This window comes from Coenobita brevimanus, chromosome 68, assembly GCF_032717465.1.
Source record: "Coenobita brevimanus isolate Jiangsu-jjx chromosome 68, ASM3271746v2, whole genome shotgun sequence".
Lineage (NCBI taxonomy): Eukaryota > Metazoa > Arthropoda > Malacostraca > Decapoda > Coenobitidae > Coenobita > Coenobita brevimanus.
In genome coordinates this window covers 18,979,450-19,001,385 of record NC_137021.1, presented here as the reverse complement: position 1 = coordinate 19,001,385, position 21,936 = coordinate 18,979,450, and the positions used below count along the sequence as shown (strand labels likewise).

Here is a 21,936-nt window from a genome sequence, read left to right as displayed (position 1 = left end):
TGAACCCACAAGATCACCAGTAATTGTTGTTCCATATGCCTGAGAACCGGTGCTTCGATGATATAGTACAGGTATTATATACTCAAATTCAACTTTAGAACCACCTAATTTTAGTGCGTCTTGTGCCACGACATCCTTTATGTCTCTCAGTCTGTCTGTCCATCTATCTATCTATGTATCTATCTATCTATATCTGTCTATGTCTATCTATCTATCTATCTATCTAACTATACAGTATATATATATATATATATATATATATATATATATATATATATATATATATATATATATATATATATATATATATATATAATCAGTGTCAGTAACAAGTTATACCCACAGTAATCACAGTAGACCGACTGAACGCCATCAAGTTCCCTTTCGGTGTGCGAGGGAAGGATGAAGGTAACAGCACTCAACTTGTGATGGTGGGGGTGTGGGTGGTGGTGCTGATTCTGGCCACCCTGCCCCTACTTCACATAGACTACTTCAGTCACTTCTACGGCCGCTCAGGAGTTTGTCTCGCCCTCCACATAACCAGCGACAGACCCAGCGGATGGGAATATTCAGTTTTCATCTTTTTGGGTGAGTCATGATAAAGGATGAAGTACATGGATGGTACATGGTCTCTTATGATTTATAAGTATCAGCAGGAACACCTAGTATTGCCCGGGTGCTATATGATCGTGGGTAATGGCATTCCCTGGAACCGTGGATGGGCGATCACCCTGTAGAAGAAGACACCATTTTATCCACTTAACCTATGTTCCTCCTTCGGCCCATTGCCCCTGGAATATATTCCCTATACTTTATTCACTTCATGGATCTATTTTCCCACTACCCATACACTCACCCAACACTCCCTTCCTGCCCACCCTACCTTTAATATGGTTGTAGAAATAAAAACACTATGGTAATCGGCTTACTTCTTTCCACCATACTCAACATATTACTTCTAAATAGTTTTAATCGTGACCATCAAGGACGCCACTTTAGCAAATATAATGCACACATTTAAATTCGTTATAAAAATTTACACCTGTTAGATTTCCATGAAGGACAGATACATAGACTGACCCTCGATTTGCATGAAGGACAGATACACAAACAATTTCTGTAGAGACAGACAGACAGACAGATAGATAGATAATATATATAAACCCTAATGACAATAGAATATTCTGGTCAACTCTTAATTCTTTCAATAATAACTTTAACAAGTCATCATCCATTCCCCCACTAAAATCTTCAGATGGCAACATTACAAATGACCCAAGTGCGAAAGCAGATATTTTTGCCAGTACATTTGCCAGAATATCTATCATAGACGATGCCAGCCAGAACGTCCCAGTACTAGAACTTGACTCTCCCGAAATTGTTCCACTTAAAAATACAGACAGGATACGTAAAATCCATCCTAGACACTTTACCCACCAACAACGCTCCAGGCCCAGATGGAATTCCGCCAGTTGTTTTGAAAAAGTGTTCCCCTGAACTTGCCTCTGTTCTAGCTAAATTATTCAGACTATGCATACGTACTTCTTCATTCCCAAATTCATGGAAAGAAACCAATATCCACCCAATTCCGAAGAAAGGAAGTTCCTCTGACCCCTCTGATTACAGACCAATAGCAGTCACATCGTCTCTTGGTAAGGTATTTGAAACTTTAATTAATAAGCACATTGTTAAACATCTTGAATCCATCAACTTAATCAATGATAAACAATATGGTATTCGCCACGAAAGATCCACCATTGACATACTCAATCTCCTAACTCATACAATTCATCAATCAATTGACCTACATAGAGAAACTCATGCAGTTGCCCTTGATACTTCTAAAGCTTTCGATAGAGTATGGCACCGTTCCCTGCTGTCCAAACTCCTTTACTATGGACTAACGTCTTTTAGTCCTTTCATTTCCTCATATCTCAGTGACAGGAAAATAAGAGTAAAAGTAGATAATGTATATTAAAATTTGCACTCAATTAACGCTGGCGTGCCACAGGGATCAGTTCTGGTCTCAACCCTGTTCCTGGTTCATATTAATGATCTCTTATCTGTCACCCACAATACCATCCACTCAAATGCAGATGACTCAACATACATAGTTCATTCACACTCAGATACCCATATACAGTATCTAATATCTCTACCTCTCAACTCAGTACAGCCATCTCCATAAATCAAGACCTATCTACGATCAGTGAATGGGGACAAAATAACCTTGTCTCATTTAATGCTAGTAAAACTAAATATATACAATTTACTAATAGACAGATATTGCCAGATTCGTATATTACCTTCAGTACTACTAATATTCCCATCTTCAAAAGTATTGAAATTCTCGGCGTCTCACTTAACAATGACCTCAGCTGGACCTCTCATGTTAGATCACCTGCTAAAACCGCCTCAAAGAATCTTGGATTATTGTACAGAGTCTGTAACATCTTCACTGACAAGCAGTTAGCTGTAATTTATAAGAGTCCTGTGCGCTCTCAGCTTGAATATTGTTCACCCTTGTGGAATGGATGTGGAGAGGTTTCATTAAAACAACTAGACAAAATTCAGGACAAGGCTATTTGAATTATTAACAACCCTGCCATTACAAATAAACTACCTTCCCTACAAGTAAGAAGGAATGTTGCCTCCCTTGCATTATTTTACAGATATTTTTATGGCAAATGCTCAGACGAAGTTGCGTCCATGGTGCCACCTCTCCATGCCCTCACTTGTGCTACACGGGCATCTGGTAGCGCTCGTGACTGGAATGTCACTCAGCCATATAGTAGAACTTCTATCAGAATTCTTTCATTCCCCGTACTGCGTCTCTTTGGAACTCGCTTCCCCTGAGTTGTTTCCCTTCAAACCTCAACCCACAGCCGTTCAAGTCTAACTGTTACAGATATTTTATGAACAGAGGACACCAGTAATCTGGTGTATGGATTATTTTTTTTTTATTCATTTGTTTTTACTTCCTCTGTTCTGTTATTAAAAAAAAAAAAAGATATACAGATACAGAGAGAGAGAGAGAGAGAGAGAGAGAGAGAGAGAGAGATAATATATATATATATATATATATAGATAGATAGATAGATAGATAGATAGATTATATACTGTACAGATAGATAGATAGATTATATATATATATATATATATATATATATATATATATAAAATGGGTCGATAGTTACCAAGATCTTTTGAGTCACCTTTTTTATAAAAAAAAAAAAAAAACTATTCCATTACAACGTGTTTTGGGATTTATCTTTTTTATGCACTGAGTAAATAAGTGGGCTAGCCTGTTTTGTACTTCTACTCCTGTATCCAACAGTATATCTGCTACTGTTTCATCTTCTCCATGGACCTTCCTTCTCTTCATATTTTTAAGAGAAATGTTTACTTCGTCTGGCAGTGCGTTAGTGGACATTCGTGCTGGGAGGTGGTTGGTGATAGCCAATACCCTCTTCAGGCATAAAATGATCCACAGGTATACATGGCGAGTGATGAGAAGGGTGGGTGGTGAACTGAATGAAAGGAAGGCAATGATTGATTATGTGTGTGTGGATGAAAGGATGCGACGATATGTAATGGATGCAAGAGCTTAGAGACGTTGGGGGAGTGGACCTTCTGACCACTACTTGGTCGTGGCCGGAATCAAGATCCAAATAAAATGGAGTAATAGAAGAAGGGAAGGACGGGAAGAAGGAGTATTTGCAAGGAGAGTGGAAAGGTTACAAGAGGATGAGAAAAAGGCAGAATATAAGAGAGAAGTGGAGGAACGATTGGGCAAATATGAATTGGAGCAGATGGGGGACGTGGAAGGTGTGTGCAGGATATTCACAGAAGCAATATGTGCAGCATGTGATGTAGTGTGTGGGATGAAGAGAAGACGGAGGGGGGTGCAAGGAACAGCGTGGTGGAATGAAGAGGTGAGACAGGCTGTGGCACAAAAGAAGAAAGCATACAATGAATGGATGAGAAACAGGGGAGTGGAAGAAGTTGAGAGGCGGAAGAGAGAGATATATATAGAAAGAAAGAGAGAGGTAAAACGATTAGTAAGAGAGAGTAAGAAGAGAGTGGATGAGGAATTAGGAAGGAATTTGAGTGTAAAGTGGAGGGAATGTAAGAAAATGTTCTGGAAAGAGTTGAAGAGAGTAAGACAGGGTGGAAATGAAGTTAGCAGGGGAGTGAAAGATAAAAATGGTAGATTTCTAGTGGAGAAGGGAGAAAAATTGAGGAGATGGCAAGAACATTTTAAGGAATTGTTGAACGTAGAGGATGGAAGTGATGCGAGTATATGTGGCTGGGGAATGGCTGGAAGAAGGAGGGAGGTGAGAAGACAGGAAGAAATCAGTAGGACAGATGTTGTGGAAGCAATGAAGAAAGATAAATTGGGGAATACCCCAGGAATTGATGGAGTGTGTGGTGAAATGTTGAAGCTTGGGGAAGAGATAGTAGTAGAATGCATGTGCAAGATGTGCAGATTGGCCTGGGAGGAAGGTAGAGTTCCGGAGGATTGGAAGTCAGGTATAATTATTCCTTTGTACAAAGGAAAAGGGGAAAAAGAAGTGTGTGGTAATCATACGGGCAATTGTCTTCTTAGTATAATAGGAAAAGTGTATGGTAGGATACTTATTGACAGAGTTAGGGAAATAACAGAGGAATTAGTTGGAGAAGAACAGGGAGGCTTGAGGAAGGGAAGAGGTTGTGTAGATCAGATAATCATTCTTAGATCTTTAGTGGAAAAGTTTCTAGAGAAGGGAAAGAAGTTGTATGCAGCTTTCATGGATTTGGAGAAAGCATATGACAGGGTGGATAGACAAGGATTGTGGAAAGTATTAAGAATATATGGAGTTGAATGCTGTGAAGAGTATGTATGATAGTGCTAAGGCTGCAGTGTTTGTGGATGGTGAACTGAGTGAATTTTTCTCATTGAAGGTTGGGTTGAAACGGGGATGTGTCATGTCTCCATGGTTGTTCAATCTGTACATGGGTGGAGTAATAAAAGAGGTACAAGGTAGGGTAGTGGATGCTGGAGTGGCCCTGGTGAGAGAGGGTGGTGTTTGGAAACTCCCTGTACTGGTGTTTGCAGATGATACTGTGTTGTTGAGTGAAGACGAAGGGGAGCTGCAAGGCTTGGTGGATGAGTTTGGGAGAGTGTGTAAGAAACGGAATCTAAAGGTGAATGTAGGGAAGAGTAAAGTGATGGTCTTTGAGAGAGGTGAAGTCAGTGAATGTACAGCGAGGTTGGATGGTGAGGAATTGGAAAATGTGAGTACGTTTAAGTACTTGAGTAGTGTGATGAGTAAGGATGGAGGTTTGGAGGGTGAAGTGCTTGAAAGTGTACAGCAGGGAAGAAAGGTTGCTGGTTCCTTGAAAGCATTGATAAGAAACAGGAAAGTGAGCATGGAAGTGAAAAAGTTACTACATGACAGTATTGTGATACCAACTCTAACGTATGGAAGTGAAGCTTGGACGTTGTTGGAAGGGCACAAGTCAAGAGTGAGAGCAGTGGAAATGAATTATTTAAGGGGAGCCTGTGGAATCACATGGAAAGACAGGCTGACAAATGAGGATATAAAGGAACATTGTGGTGTGAGGTGGTTTGGCCATGTGGAGAGGATGGAGGGTGAAAGACTGACGAAGAGAGTGTATGTGAGTGAGGTTGAAGGGGGGAGAGGGAGGGGGAGGCCGAGGATGAGATGGAGGGATGGGGTGGAGAGGTATATGAGAGAGGGGGGTGTGAGTTGGGAGCAGGGCAGTGAAATGGCTGGGGACAGGGCGACGTGGAGGCGATTTGTTTGTGGCCACTCCGAACGGGATTGAGGCGTCTGGCAATAGATAGTCTGGATTTCTCTCCGGTATTTCTTTTGTGCCAGCTGAGAACTTAGCTTTTGGTGCTATTGTCTTTCATACATACAGTTCTTCGTAAAATTCTTCAACTCTCTTCATTTAATGGCTTCACCGTTTTTGTCTTTCAGTGATATAATTTGTTGCTTTCCTCGTGCCATTTTACGTCGGACCTGTTTCAGCCTTTTGTCCTTTTTTTATAGTTTCTTTGATCTGGTCCATGTTTTTCTTACTTTTTTCTCCTCCTTGTCTCTATACGCTTATTTATTTCTGCTCGTTCAGTTTCATCATTCTTTGTTTTTACTTCCATTTCCTTTCTTCTTTTCATGAGCTCGAGTGCCTTTTCGCAATACTTGTTGGTTTTGGTTGTTTTGGCTTACTCTACTACCTCTACTGATTCTCTTAGCACTTCTATTAGTCCATTATTCAGCTCATCAGTGTCACACTAGGCATTACTTAGGGCCTGAAATCAGTTCGTTATTTTTAACTAAAGGGCTGCTTTGTTTTCACTTTTTTTCATTGGGCATATCTTTTTACATTTAATCATCTTTTATCTTTCACTTCGGAAAGTGAATCTGGCTGTGCAGCCCACCATTTTATGGTCACTTCCTATATTTACTTTGTTGATAACCATAACAAGATTGTGTACATTATTTTCATGTTATAGATTTCAGCAAAATTTGCCACCATTTCACCTCTGTCGTTCCGTTCTCCCACTCCAAATTTTCTGATACATGCTTCTCCATTTTTTAATTCACCAACCTTTGCATTGAAGTCTCCCATGAGTATAGATTATATGGCATTTTCTTCTTCCATAATCTGCGAGATGTCGTCATAGAATGTTTCTATGTCTTGATCTGAGTTTTGAGAAGTCGGTGCATATACTTGTATTACTTTCAGAGTTTATTTTTTTCTTAGTCTAATTAATATGCATGCTACTCTGTCAGACATACTATTGCATTTAACAATGTTGTCTGTAGGATTTTTGCTAATTAGAAATCCTACACATCTGACTCTTTCATTCTGCCTTCCTCTGTAGTAAAATAGGTGGTTGCTGTCTTGGAGCTGAACTACTTATTCCTCTTTTCTGCAGACCTCACTCAGACCTACAATATCCCAACTAATGTTTTTCTAATTCAGTCAGAAAGTTATCAAGTTTGTGTTATTCTGCGAGGCTCCTTACATTGTACGTATATATCTTCATGGATTTCAGCTTGTTTAATATCCGTGTCTCTAATTTGCCATGACAGTGCCTACTCACTTTCCGTGGCACACTGTCCACAAGCATATGAGGCAGTGCGGTTGGACCTTTAGTAGACGATGATCCAACAGGAATGCCTATCAGATAATGTGAAACAGAATTCATGTTTAGCTGGGAGGACTGTGGCAAATAATCTCACCTCCCTGCTACATAGTTTCTGGTGAGATATACTGTAAGTTTTATGCCACCTTATTCAGTATATTCGATGGAGCCCTATATATCTGCAGGGGTTCCCATGGTCTGCGCTAAGACGGTACCTCTTATATTTATCTACAAGGCTTTTGCCTCTCCATCACCCGGGGACACGCCACGTAGCAGTGGAATGTCTCCAGATTATATAGATAGATAGATAGATAGATGGAAAGCTGGTGACAGGGAGAGCTGGAGGTCCAGTTTCATCAGCCCTAGGGACTAGGTCCCGACCATCCCCCTTTGCTGAACTTTTTCAGTGTCTCAGTAACACAGAGAGTAGGCCAGCATGCTCTCCAGTACCAGTTTCTCTATCAACACCAGACTACATGCACAATACGCAGCACACTTCCTTTTCCAAAATTAAAAAAAATTATGGCAGGAAAACACGTCCCTCGGAATCTCCAGGGGGGAGGGACCATAAATGCCCCCACCTTCCACCCCTCTCCGGGTGTCCACCCGAGCTGCCTGGAACCACTGTCTGACTCTCTTCTTCTTCATTTCTGCAACATTCACGGCTTTCCCTCTAACTTTTGCTCTGTTGAGCACCACCTCTCCTTCTCTAAATCTCACCTTCCTTTTCTAACTGAGACTCAGCTGTCTGAGGCAACTGACAGCAAATCCTTTTCTGTACCCTCCAACTTTCTCTATACTCATTTCAAAGCCAAAGGTGGCTGTTGTGTATATATACGCAATGACTTATCTTGATCTCGTGTTCCTGAACTCGATTCTTCTGAATTCTCTACACTCTGGCTTCGGATTTCCTGTCATTGTCTGACTAAATATATCTGCGCTGTTTACTTATCTCCTAATTTTACAGACTATCAAAAATTCTGTGACGATCCTACTTCTACGATGGAACACATTCTATCCATTTCTCCTTTCTCTGAAATCTCCATTCTACGAGATTTCAATGTTCACCACCATCTCTGGCTCTCCTATCACTGATCCACCTGATGAACAAGCCTACACCTTTTCTATCCTTAATGACCTAGAGCAGCTTGAACAGCACCCTACCTGTATGCCTGACCACCTTGGAAAGAGCTCCAACATACTTGACCTTTTCCTTACATCTAAGCCTTCTGCCTGCACTGTTAATCTCTTCTCTCCGTTAGGCTCCTCTGATCACAACCTTATCACATTAACCTGTCCTATCGCCCAGGTACGGCTTGTGGACCCTCCAAAGAAACGTCATCTGTGGCACTTTTGAGCTGCGGATCGGGAGGCCTTAGGCAGTACTTCTTTGATTATCACTGGAATGATTATTGCTTCCATGGCCGGGAGTCATCTGGATGTGCCTTGCGCATTACAGAGGTTATTCTCTCGGGCATGGAAGCATGCATTCTTTTATCATATCCTCTGACTAATGCAAGAAAGCATTTGTTCAATCATGCTTGTTCTAATACTGTCCGCAACAAGACGAGGGTCTATAAAAGGTACCACAGCCACCCACCCCTGAATCACATCTTTTATACGTTTCTGCCCTGAATCGTGCTAAGTCTGTTCTTCGCTCTGCTAAAATAATTTCATCTGTACTAAATGCTCTCAACTCTCCAACTCGAATTCTGCCCGATCCTTCTTGCACCTTGCCAAAAACCTTTCTAACAACTTAACCTCATCATCCTTCCCTCCTTTTTTCTACTCTGATGGTTCTGTAGCTATTCCTTCTACTGATAAAGCAGATCTCTTCGCTCAGACTTTCTCCTCCAATTCCACCTTAGATGATTCCGGTGCTGTTCCTCCATCACTTCCCCCCTCTGACTTCCTCATGGCTGACATTAAAATTTCTTCAGCTAATGTCTTTTCTGCCATCACAGGCCTCAATACTAATAAGGCATATGGGCCTGATGGAGTCCCTCCTGTTGTTCTCAAGAACTGTGCTTCTGTGCTTACACCTTGCCTAGGCAAACTCTTTCGCTTTTGTCTATCAACTGCACCTTTCCTTCTTCTTGCTGGAAGTTTGCTCTCATTCAGCTAGTCCCAAAGAAGGGTGACCATTCCGAACCCTCTAACTATCGTCCAATTGCTTTAACATCCTGTATCTCAAAAGTTTTCGAGTCAATTCTTAGTAGAAAAATTTTAAAGCATCTTTCCTATCACAACCTTCTTTCTGATCATCAGTATGGGTTCCAACAGGGACGCTGCCCTGGCGATCTTCTCACCTACCTTTCAGACTCCTAGTCATCCTGCTTTCAGGACTTTGGCGAAAGCTTTGCCATTGCACTTGACATCTCAAAGGCTTTCGATCGAGTCTGGCATAAATCTTTAATTTCCAAACTGCCCTCTTACGGTTTCTGTTCTTCAATCTGTGCCTTCATCTCCAGCTTCCTTTCTGGTCGTTCTATAGCTGCTGTTGTAGACGGCCATCGTTCTTCTCCTAGATGTATCAATAGTGGTGTTCCTCAGGGTTCTGTCCTATCACCGACTCTCTTCCTTTTATTCATCATTGACCTTCTAAGCTACTCATCTAACCCTGTCCACTCATATGCTGATGACTGCACCCTTCACCTTTCCATTCAGTTCCCGCAACGTCCATCTCAGCAGTTACTTCAACAAACAAGGGATGAGGCTATGGCACACCTAATGTCTGACTTGGCTCGTATCTCTGACTGGAGTAAAAATAATCTGGTTATTGTTTATGCATCAAAGACTCAGTATTTACACCTATCAAACCGACAAAATCTTTCCCAGGTATACCCACTAATGCTTAATAATACTCAGCTTAATCCTGCATCATCCTTGAACATGCTTGGGGTTTCATTTACTCGGGACTTATCTTGGAAAGATCTTATTACATCTCTTGTAAAATCTGCTTCCAAGAGATTAGGTGTGCTAAGCCGACTCCATTCCTTCTTTACCCTTGCACAATTGTTGACTCTATACAAGGGTTTTATCCGCCCCTGTTTAGAGTACAACTCTCATGTGTGGGAAGGCTCCCCACATATAGTTCTTCTGAATAGGGTGGGGTCAAAGGCTTTTCGTCTCATTAACTCTCCTCCTCTTACTGACGTCCTTCAACCTGTCTCTTCGTCGCACTGTTGCATCTTTATCTCTTTTCTATCGCTCCTTCAATGGTCACTACTCCTCTGAACTGTCTGCATGCATTCCTCCACCTCTACGACGGGCGCGTAGCACCCGTCTAGCGACAAACTCTCATCCCTTTTCTGTCCAAGTCTCTAATGCAAGAGTTAACCGTTACTCCCAGTCTTTCATTTATGCAACGGGTCAACTCTGGAACTGTCTCCCTCTGTGCGTATTCCATGTGATCTCCAGTCTTTCAAACGCAGTGTGTCCAGGCATCTCGAAATGATCGGATCTTGAATTTGGCTCTCTCTTATATTTTGTTTTTCTCTTGGAAGGAACAATAATTGCGGGCTCCTGGCCTTTGGTTCCTTCTTCCTCGCATAAGAAAAAAAGATATAGATATAGATATTTGTCTATATTATCTCTCTCTCTCTCTCTCTCTCTTTCTGTATATATATTTGGTGGCCCTTGTTACTAATGGGGAAAATTAATTCTGGAATATTTTGTTTGTAGGTGTAAACTGTTGAGACAGTAAGCTTTAGCCGAATTAAATTATATTTACTGGTGCCGCATCTTAACCAAAGTTTTAGCCTAATAAGCAAAATTTTTGTGATAATCTGTTTTTTTATTTGAAAAAACAGTTTGCTTTACTTCATTGCAGGCTTCATTCTAGTAGTACCCGTATTTGTTTCTTTTTTCAGAGATTTCCCTTGGGCTAATATTTAGGCAATTATTCACTATGACTGAAGTGAAATAGTCAGTCCTAGTGATGAAATGCAGAAACAAAATCAAGATCTTACTTGTTGGACAGCAAAGTGTAAGGCTACTTGAAAGTAAGTTATCTCCTTGTGGGGAAGTGTTAGAGCGACTTTTCTACCTGATACTAAGTGTAATTAGAAAAGTGTATGGTATCGTGCATATTGACAGAGTTTGAGAAATAACAGAGGAATTAGTAGGAGAAGAACAGGGAGGTTTAGGAAGGGAAAAGGTTGTGTAGATCAGATATTCATTCTTAGGTCTTTAGCAGAAAAGTTTCTAGAGAAGGAAAAGAAGTTGTATGCGGCCTTTATGAATTTGGAGAAAGCATATGGCAGGGTGGATAGACAAGGATTGTGGAAAGTATTAAGAATATATGGGGTAGATGGGAAGTTGTTCAAGGCCGTGAAGAGTATGTCTGAGGGTGCTAAGGCTGCAGTGCGTGTGGACAGTGAACTAAGTAAATTTTTCTATTTGAAGGTTGCATTGAAACAAGGATGTGTCATGTCTCCATGGTTGTTCAATCTGTATGTGGATGGGGTTAAAAAAGAGATACAAGGTAGGGCAGTGGATGTTGGAGCGACCCTAATGAGAGAGGGCAGCGTCTGGAAACTCACTGTACTGTCTTTTGAAGATGATACTGTGTTGTTAAGTGAAGACGAAGGGGAGCAGGAAGGCTTGGTGGATGAGTTTGGGAGAGTGTGTAAGAAACGGAATCTAAAAGTGAATGTAAGGAAGAGTAAAGTTATGGTCTTCGAGAGAAATGTAGTCAGTGAACGTACAGTGAAGTTGAATGAGTAGGAAATGGGAAATGTGAGTCCTTTAAAGTACTTGGGTAGTGTGATGAGTAAGGATGGAAGTTTAGAGGGTGAAGTGCTTGAAAGGGAGAAAAATTACTTGAAAGAAAGAAAGGATGCTGGTTCCTGAAAGCAGTGATAAGAAACAGGGAACTGAGCATGGAAGTGAAAAAGTTACTACATCATACTTTTGAGATACCAACTCTAACGTACGAAGGTGAACCTTGGACCTTGTTGAGGGACAGAAGTCAAGAGTGAGAGCAGTGGAAATGAGTTATTTGAGAGGAGCATGTGATGTCACATGGAGAGACAGACTGACAGATGAGGAAGTGGAGCGTCCTGGTGTGGATGTGGATGTGATAGGAAGCGTTAGGAGTAACACATTGAGGTGGTTTGGCCATGTGGAGAGGATGGAGAGCGAGAGACTGACAAGAAGAGTGTGTGTGACTGTGTTGGTGGGGAAGAGAGGGAGGGGGAAGCCAAAAATGAGATGGAAGGATGGAATGGAGAAGTATATGAGAGGGGGGGGGGTGAGCTTTGAGCAGGACAGTGAAAGAGAGGGGGACAGAGCGACATGGAGGCGATATTTTTTCTTTTTTATCCTAGTAAGAAGGAACCAGAGGCCATGAGCCCGCAATTATTGTTCCTTCCAAGAGAAGAACAATATCCAAGAGACAGCCAAATTCAAGATCTGATCATTTCGAGATGCCTGGACACACTGCGTTTGAAAGACTGTGTACCCCCTCCACAATATGTCTACCCCCGATGTATATATGTCCCCCCCCCCATGCATACATGCCCCCACTAAATTTGCTAGGTCAGCATGCTTTCCCACGCCTGAAGACGGCGTTATTGCATCAGTTGATATCGGGCAGCCGAGAAGGGTAGACTATTTTACTGTGAGCTTGTAATAAACTCCTTATCTAGCTGTTTGTACACGGAGTTTCTATCACCAAAGTATTGCAAGTTACATTTGGTAGCAGCGGTGTTTCGAACCATCACATTCTGACCGCCTCCTTGGATTTTTAGTGATACAACAAGATACACGACGACTCGCATCTGCCAGCCTTGCCCCTCCTCCGTGCCTCTATACCTTGGCTGTGCTTTTCGAGTGTACCATTTTTCTCACCAGTGCTCACCTCTCAAACCACCGCACCCATACGCCTTGTTCCTGACCGCACGTGTCACCGTCGCCGACCTACGCACCTGTTGCACCTGTTCCCAGCACCTGTTCCGGACTCCTCATAGCTCCTGCCCCCTCGGTGCCACTTATCACTGTCTGCCCGCTGCCTGCCCACCACCATTCTCTGCATTTGCAACTCGCCAGCTCTACACCTGCCTTGCGCCGACATCTGCCTCACCACCCACCACCGGCCTCCGCCGTCGCCCGCATCTGGTCTGCATTAGGGAGCCTCCTAAGACCGCCACTCCCTGCCGGTGATTCATCGTGGCGTCTCTTCTCCTCTCCACCCAGCTGTCTCTCCACTGCCGCCCCGCCCCGCCCACCCCGTCGCCCCGCCCCGCCCCGCCCCGTCGCCCAGCCCCGCCCCAGCCCAGCTACGCCCAGCCACCCTGCACGTCATACATCTCGACACTCCCGTTTCTACTGTGTAACTATAGTATATCTTTCCTTTCTCTAGAGATTATCCTCGATTTTCTCTACAGATTGGTTATTGTAAATATTCCATCTCATTTCCATTACCCCGTTTTCATCTTCACCTACGTTATTTATTATCCATCTCATCCTTCGCATTTTATTTAAACCATTCATCCCCGCACCTTCATTCATATTTTCACACCTAGTGTATTCCATTCTCTCATTGTTATTTATACATTTCCACCTACGTATCCATCTTCATCCTTTCATCTTCCATTGCCGCATTAAATGTCATACTTTCCACGTCAACCGCTTACCACCAGCCCTCTCGACCCGGCAACATCACCTGCTCATACCCCGTCTGCCGACTCTAACACAATCACTCATTTACGAAGTGGCAAAGAGTACCACCGCCCTGTACCTGAGACTCCCGTTTCACTTCCCGCAGACTCACTTACTACCCGTCCTACCCTCATAAATCCAGATACCTCCTCCTCTACTGCCTCTACACTCCCTTCATCTTCCTCTACTCCTTCCCCTGTCGTTCCCTCTCCTGCCTCCCTTCATACCCCGTCTTGCTCGCCCTTAACTGCCACTACCTTCTCTCTCTCCCACACCTCTCCTGCTGCCACTTCTACACTTCCAGCCATGGCCAACCCTCCACAGTCTATCTATCTCGACGATGCCAATCGTCCTAAATTTACCGGCCAGGACCCAACTTGGTCTGTCTATGATTTCCTCAGAGAAGTCGAAATAGAAATAAATAATAGACAAATTACCGAGGAATCGCTCAAAGTAGCTTACCTCCTCGGTCACTTGCATCACGGTAAATCAGACATCGGATCCGCGATCCGTGCGGGACATTTCGATAGCATTCGTACCTTTGCTGATTTTCGTACGGAACTCATCAACCTTTGTTGCCAGCATTCAAATACCGCGTCTCTCATGGGATTCATTAATCTCCTAAACCAACTAGATGAGGACTTGCGCGTCCCAGCGCAATATTCCAAGCTCCGCGAAGCTGCCGCCGCCAAGAAAGCAACTAGTAGCGAGATGCTCCAATTACTGGTAGGCACGAAATGGTTAGAAGACAAGAATGGCGTTCCCATGCTTTCACTCACCAACTTTGCTGACTTAATGGGTTACCTCAGATTCCTTCACTGGCTTACTCCTAAACAGCGAGAGCTAGCCTTGGAAATCGGTTTCAATCCAGGAGATAAAATTATTCAGGTCACTAAAGCCATTCATGAAAGAACAGGTTTGAACTACACGCGTCAGGGCACCACCCAACCCTTGGCCTCCTCAGTCTGTCACACCTCCACTACCCCAAACCAATCTCGCTCCCGTCCCACCACACGCGGCAGACCTGCCACACATCGCTCTCCTACCGCAGGCCATGATCAATCTAGCGCCCGACGGGACAGACGATCTTCGATTCTTTGCTGGTACTGTGGTCATCCTGGACATCGAGCATCCAGTTGCGACCGTACATACAGACGTCCTCACTCCCAAACCAGACAGTGTACGCCTTCCCACTCACGTCATCCACACTGCAAATACCACAAATCAAGCACGACTCACACCACTGAGGAATGTCGTTACCTCAACCGCCCACAGTCGGGGGAAGCGCCGCGCTATATCGGACCAATATCATGTAGAACCAGAAACCCATCTCCCCATCCGCCATGTAGGTCCCATAACATCCTCGGGTTTAGTCATTCTCGGAAGCAGTCATGACATACCAACATTATTCTTCTTGGACACAGGATCTATAGTAAATCTCATCTCCGAAAATTCCTTACAAATTATTCATCGCCATCACAGCCACGTCAGTTTCCTAGAACCACCAGACATTCGCCTATGTGGTGTTAACGGCTCAGAGTTTAAGGTTAAGGGAAGAGTCACCCTTGAAGTCAAACTCCACAGAGCTTTGCCCCCTATCCTCATTGAATTTCATGTCACTAATGACTTGCAGTATCCCGCAGATGCCCTTATTGGTTTCTCCACCATGGCACAACATTCCATTGCATTATTACCTGCTTGTGGTAGTATAGACATTTCTGGATTCCCGGTTTACACTATGGAATGTCCCCGTCCTGTTCTTACGATCAAATCAGTCCTTCAGTTACCTCTGTCCCTATCACTACCAAAAAGTCCAACCCAACCCAAACCACCACTATCATCATCTGAGAATACAGAGATCATTCCTTTACTGACTGCGAGCAAGGACATAAATTCCTCAATGTCCCCTGATACATCATCTCAGCCCTCGAACATGGCTCTTACATCCTCTCCCGACAACACTATCGCTGACTCAGACATGTCTCAGTTACCTACCTCACACAGTCTGAATGATCTTCTCCAACACGCAGAGACGAAACGTGCAGTAACGAATACGTGCACAATTTTGTTACCGCATGAGTTCACCAAAGTCTCTCTTTGTGTTGCCGGTGCGAAAGAAGGAGTGGATGTACTAACCCTACCTGAGACGTGTTGTGTGAATGGCTTGACTTATGAGTCAGCTTGGTGTACAGTCTTAGAGGACAGTTTATGCTACCTGTACTTGCTCAATGTCACAAATGCTCCACTAAAACTTAAAAGTGGTGTAAAGATTGGAGACTTCCTAGTATACCCAGCGGCCGTAAAGGTGTGCCAGGATTCCTCAATTCCAACTATTCAGACTGATGATACGCCAATCGGTGTATGTACTATTAACTCTACGGGATCTGCGCCGACGCATTCACCCGATATGCTCTCACATCTCACTTGCACAGATTTCCCAGAACATACGCCTCAACTCCTCGACCTTCTGACCTCGTACAGAAACGTGGTTGCCTTACCCGGTGAACCGATGGGTAGAACAGACCTTGTCAAACATACGATTGAACTACTCCCAGGAACTCAGCCGATTTACATACCAGCGTATCGATTGCCTCACAGCCAGAGAAAGCAAACAGATCAAATGGTACAGAACATGTTAGACCAGGACATTATTGAACCCTCTGTCAGTCCATGGAATAGCCCACTTTTCTTAGTACCAAAGAAGGACGGCAACTTTAGACCAGTAGTTGACTATCGTAAGGTAAATTCTGTCACCGTTCCAGACCGTTTCCCGTTACCTGTCCTCACTGATTTGCTAGAATCCCTTGGTGACAATAACGTAGTCTTCTCATCTTTAGACCTCCTCAGCGGGTACTGGCAGGTCGAAATGGAAGAGTCCTCTTGCCCAGTTACAGCCTTTAGCACCCCTTCTGGACATTTTCAGTTTAAGAGACTCCCTTTTGGTCTGAGAAATGCTCCTTCCGTGTTCATGTGACTTATCCATTCAGTCTTCAGCGGTATGATGGGACACTCTCTTTTTGCTTACCTAAATGATATCATTGTTGTGAGTAAATCCATCCCTGATCATTTTACCAAACTCCAGCAAGTCTCTGAACGCCTCCAGCTCGCAGGCCTGAAAATCAATCTCAGTAAATGTGACTTCCTGCGAAAGAAAATCAAATTCCTAGGCCATGTCGTAGATGCACAAGGCATTCATACTAATGAGGATAAAACTCAGGCAATCATTAACTTCCCAGAACCTACCACTACCGACGCTGTACGAAGTTTCCTGGGCCTCAGTGGCTATTATCGTCGCTACATCCGGAATTATGCGCAGATCGCCGCTCCTCTGACCCACTTACTCAAGCAGAATGTGCCCTTTGTTTGGACTAACGACCAGTCACAGGCTTTCCAAAAGCTAAAGACAGCTCTTGTAAATGCCCCTATTCTAGCGTTCCCGATTATACCACACCCTTCCTTCTCTGCACAGACGCCTCAGGCACTGGACTTGGTGCCGTTTTGATGCAACTCGATGAAGCATCAAGGAAGCGCGTAATAGCATATACTAGTCGCACCCTTACAACCGCTGAACGTAACTATGTCGTAGTTCTCGAAGCGCTAGCGGTAATCTGGTCCTTGAAACATTTCAGAGATATATTCTATGGTTATCCAGTGCATATCCAAACAGACCACCTTCCACTATGTGATTTATTCAAGAATCGCAACCTAACAGGTAGGTTAGCTAGATGGTCTATCATCATCCAGGACTTTAATCCCACTTTTCAATATGTACCAGGCAAGTTGAATGTAATCGCAGACGCACTCTCACGTCACGTAGCAACAGCTATAACATCACTGCAGCCTGAAGTAACTGAAAATACTACACTAACGTCAGAAGTTGTTCGAAACTTTCAACGCCAAGACCCCATGTGGTCCAAAGTCATTTATTTCCTAGAATCTGGCGATGCCTCGACTTTACCTACTCTGCCAGTATCACTAGATGACTTCATGCTAGACAATGATCTCTTGTACAGGAAAACACTGCTAACAGGCAAAGATATGCCCAATCGCGAAGTACACCAACTTGTTATCCCCACTGCCCTGATACCAAAGATTCTTCATATTGTTCATAATACTCCTCAAGCTTCCCATCCAGGTAAAGACCGATGCTTGCGCCAAGCACGTCTCAAATACTATTGGCCAACCATGCGCCGCGATATCAATGCCCACTGTGACTCTTGCCTCTCCTGCCACAGCCACAAAGGATCAACCGGCTTACCAGCACCTCTCTTACAATACCCAATCCCATCACGACCATGGGAAACTGTCTCAATCGATCTCTTAAAACTACCTCTCACAGAATCTGGCGCTGAGTACTTGTTCGTAGCGGTCGACCACTTCTCGCGCTACTGTGTCCTCGTACCCCTCTCCGACAAGACCGCGAAGAGCGTTGCACGTGCCCTTGTAGATCACGTAATTTGCCCGTTCAGTACCCCCATACCATTCTTACTGACAACGGTACAGAGTTCAACAATAGCCTTCTCGATGAGATCTGTCGCCACTTTCATATCAGTAAGTGCAATGTCATGCCTAACCATCCGGCTTCCAATGGCCTTGTAGAACGCCACAACCGGAAAATCTTAGAGTGCCTCAGACATCTAGGCTCCCATAGTTCGTCCTGGGATGACTGGATTCCCCAAGTGGCATCCTCCATCAATAGTTCCATCAATGCATCCATTGCTGAATCTCCCTTTTTCGTCCTCTTTGGCTTTGACAAGGACCTCCCATACTCTCTCTTATCCTCAAAGCCAGAACCCATCTACAACATGGATGATTATGTTAAACTAAAATTGGCCAACTTCCAGACAATCCACTAGTATGTCCAATCCACTTTGGCTTCCTCTCAGGAGGACATGCTGCAGCGCCAACATAAGTCCGCCTCTCCTATCTCTATCAGTGTAGGCGATCTTGTCTTTGCTCATTCCCATACGCGTTCCTCTAAGTTGGATGACAAATTTACAGGGCCCTACCGCGTCCTCACTCAACAAGGCAACAAATTTCACCTCCAGGACCTGTCCACTAGGGACACCAGATGCGTCCACGTCGATGACTTAAAGCGAGCACCCCGTGGCCTCATGTTGGAAGAGTCACTTACACAACCTCCTGCCCCCTCTTCCCCTCCTCCCATCCCTCAGTCTACTTTGTCTCCACCTATCCCTCAGTCTCCTTCCTCTCCATCTCCACCTGCTCATTCATCAATCAATCAATATTGGTCCAAACTGCTCTCTGCCCATCAACCTCTTCACGACCTCCCCCATTAACTCTACCCTGATTTTCTAGGTACGATGTTAGCGATCTCCCTGTTAGCAGTGCTGACCCTCCTGGGGTCTGGGTCAGGTCAGGACGATGGTGGAGTACGTCCCAGGGCCTTGGTCGGCTCGGGAGGCGAGGTAATGCTTATCGACGACATCGCCTCTTTGCGCTACGATCTTGCGCCCCTGGCCGACGTAGCCATTGCCCTACCTGCCTTCGCGCACCAGCTCCACGGAATCAGGAACCATCTCACGGCCCTCATGGGGACACACAACCCGAATGAGTATCTCTATAACCTTTTCCTCCCACTCTCCTGGCAATTGCAATACATAAGTAACAGATTCACTGAGCTCAATGACACATTTTCCATTCAGACACCCGTGGGTCGTTCTCGTGTGAAACGAGGTCTCTTCGACTTCGGCGGTGAGATTCAGAGTGGCTTGGTTGGCGTTGCTACAGCCCGTGACATTTCTGGCTTCAAATCTGATCTCACTCATTTAGCTTCAGCCCTAGAATCACAACGCCGAGTCCTTAAAATCCAACACACTATGTTACAGAAGCTCACAACCCAACTCAATGAAGTCACGTCCACTCTAAACAATTTCACCGATATCTTACAACGTCACCTTTCAGATCTCAACGTTATCTCTCAGTTCTTCTACCTCAAACTCAACATGGATAATCTCCAACTGGCCATTGACTCTCTCCTGTCTCAAGTCTCTACCTTGGTTCGTATCCTGGTCGATGCTATCAATGGACGTGTCACTGCCGACTTAGTACCTGTCTCAGCTCTCCGTTCTGTCCTGGACTGGGCTCACTCCACCTTCGGTCTCTCCCCAGTCCTCCCTTACTCTTCCCTTGAATATTATTATCCTGTTCTCAAAGCCACTCTTCTCACTACATACGTCGTCGTCCATATTCCTCTCCGTTCTGCCATAACCTTTAACCTTTTCCACATCATTCCCTTCCCTTTCCGCCTCAACAACTCCTTGTTACAGGTATCTGTTCCTTCAGAATATTTCCTCCTCTCCCATGATCATCTTTCCGTTGCCTTCCTTTCTTCCACAGACCTCCAGCAATGTTCCTCCCTTACTCCGACCTCTCGTCTCTGTGCTGCCCACCTTTTTGCTATCTTCCCTAGCAGTGCCACACCCTATGAGTCTGCTTTAGTTCGCAACCATTCCATCTACTCGGCCTGTTCTTTTGTCCCAGCTCCTGACCTCCCGGTCCACCATGCTCACCTCAACCATGTCCAGTATTTCTTCTTTGCTGTTCCCATCTCTGTCACAATCATGTGTCCTGGTTCTTCCGTTCGCTCCGTCCCTGCTAGTGGTCTCTACAAAGCACCTGACCCCCTGTGGTTATCGCTTTCATAGGTTTTCTACTCATCATCTGTGCAGTGCATTGTTGTGTCAGAAAAATGGAACGTCGACTCCAGGAAATCAGAGTCGCTACAGGCATAGTACGCCCTACACACGACGTAGAAACTCCCCGTACTTAGTGCCCTCGCATTCCGTGACTACCATTGCCATCTAACATTTAACCACACTGTGAACAGCACTCTGCCTACTAGAAAATGATGGTATTTCTTTCATGCATTACTGAGTGACAGTGTATCCTACAGACAATACAAAAAAAAAAAAAAAAAAAAAGGAGGAAGAACAACAATAGAACTCTCATATCTACTCCTTGTTTCTCATGTATCAAACTATTATTGTGTACTTCCCATTATGTTTATATATTCCTTCGACCCTTACTGGATTTGTACCTATTATTCCTTGTATATCTTATATGTATATATCCTTCTAATTCGCTCCCCTCAACATGGCCATGTCTCCCCTACTGCCCCTGTATCATACTTATCCCTTGTACAAACCTCCCCGGTCCTGCCTTACTACTATCATCACCTACCATTTAACTCCTGGTGTCAGGAGACACCATCTCAGCTACCCGGGGGAGTAGTGTACCCCCTCCACAATATGTCTACCCCCGATGTATATATGTCCCCCCCCCCCAATGCATACATGCCCCCACTAAATTTGCTAGGTCAGCATGCTTTCCCACGCCTGAAGGCGGCGTTATTCCATCAGTTGATATCGGGCAGCCGAGAAGGGTAGACTATTTTACTGTGAGCTTGTAATAAACTCCTTATCTAGCTGTTTGTACACGGAGTTTCTATCACCAAAGTATTGCAAGTTACAACTGGAGATCATAGGAAACAGGAAATACAGACAAAGGGAGACAGTTCCAGAGTTGACCTGTTTCATAAATGAAGGCCTAGGAGTAACGGTTAACTCTTGCATTAGAGAGTTGGACAGAAAAGGGATGAGAGTTTGCTGCTTGATGGGTGCTACGTGCCCGTCGTAGAGGTAGAGGAATGCATGCAGACAGTTCAGAGGAACAGTGACCTTTGAAGTAGCGATAGAAAAGAGATAAAGATACAACAGTGCGGCGACGAGACAGGTTGAAGGGAGTCAGTAAGACGAGGAGAGTTAATGAGATGAAAAGCCTTTGACTCCATCCTATTCAGAAGAGCTGTATGTGGAGAACCTCCCACACATGCGAGTTGTACTCCACACAGGGGCGGATAAAACCCATGTATAGAGTCAACAATTGTGCAGGGGTAAAGAAGGAACGGAGTCGGCTTAGCACACCTAATCTCTTGGAAGCAGATTTTACAAGAGATGTAATATGAATTTTCCAAGATAAGTCCCGAGTGAATGAAACCCCAAGCATGTTCAAGGATGATGCAGGATTAAGCTGAGGATTAGTAAACATTAGTGGGTACACCTGTGGAAGATATTGTCGGGTTGATAAGTGTA

The 21,936-nt window shown here is 44.2% G+C and overlaps 1 protein-coding gene across 1 annotated transcript in view; it reads left to right on the top strand.

Moving 5' to 3' along the window:
* Nucleotides 1–21,936, top strand: part of LOC145405852 (G-protein coupled receptor GRL101-like) — a 140,037-nt gene that overhangs the window by 80,983 nt on the left and 37,118 nt on the right. Inside the window, exon 6 of the mRNA XM_080277108.1 lies at nt 346–588. Coding sequence (XP_080133234.1) covers nt 346–588 — 243 coding nt within the window. The remainder of the gene's footprint in view (nt 1–345; nt 589–21,936) is intronic.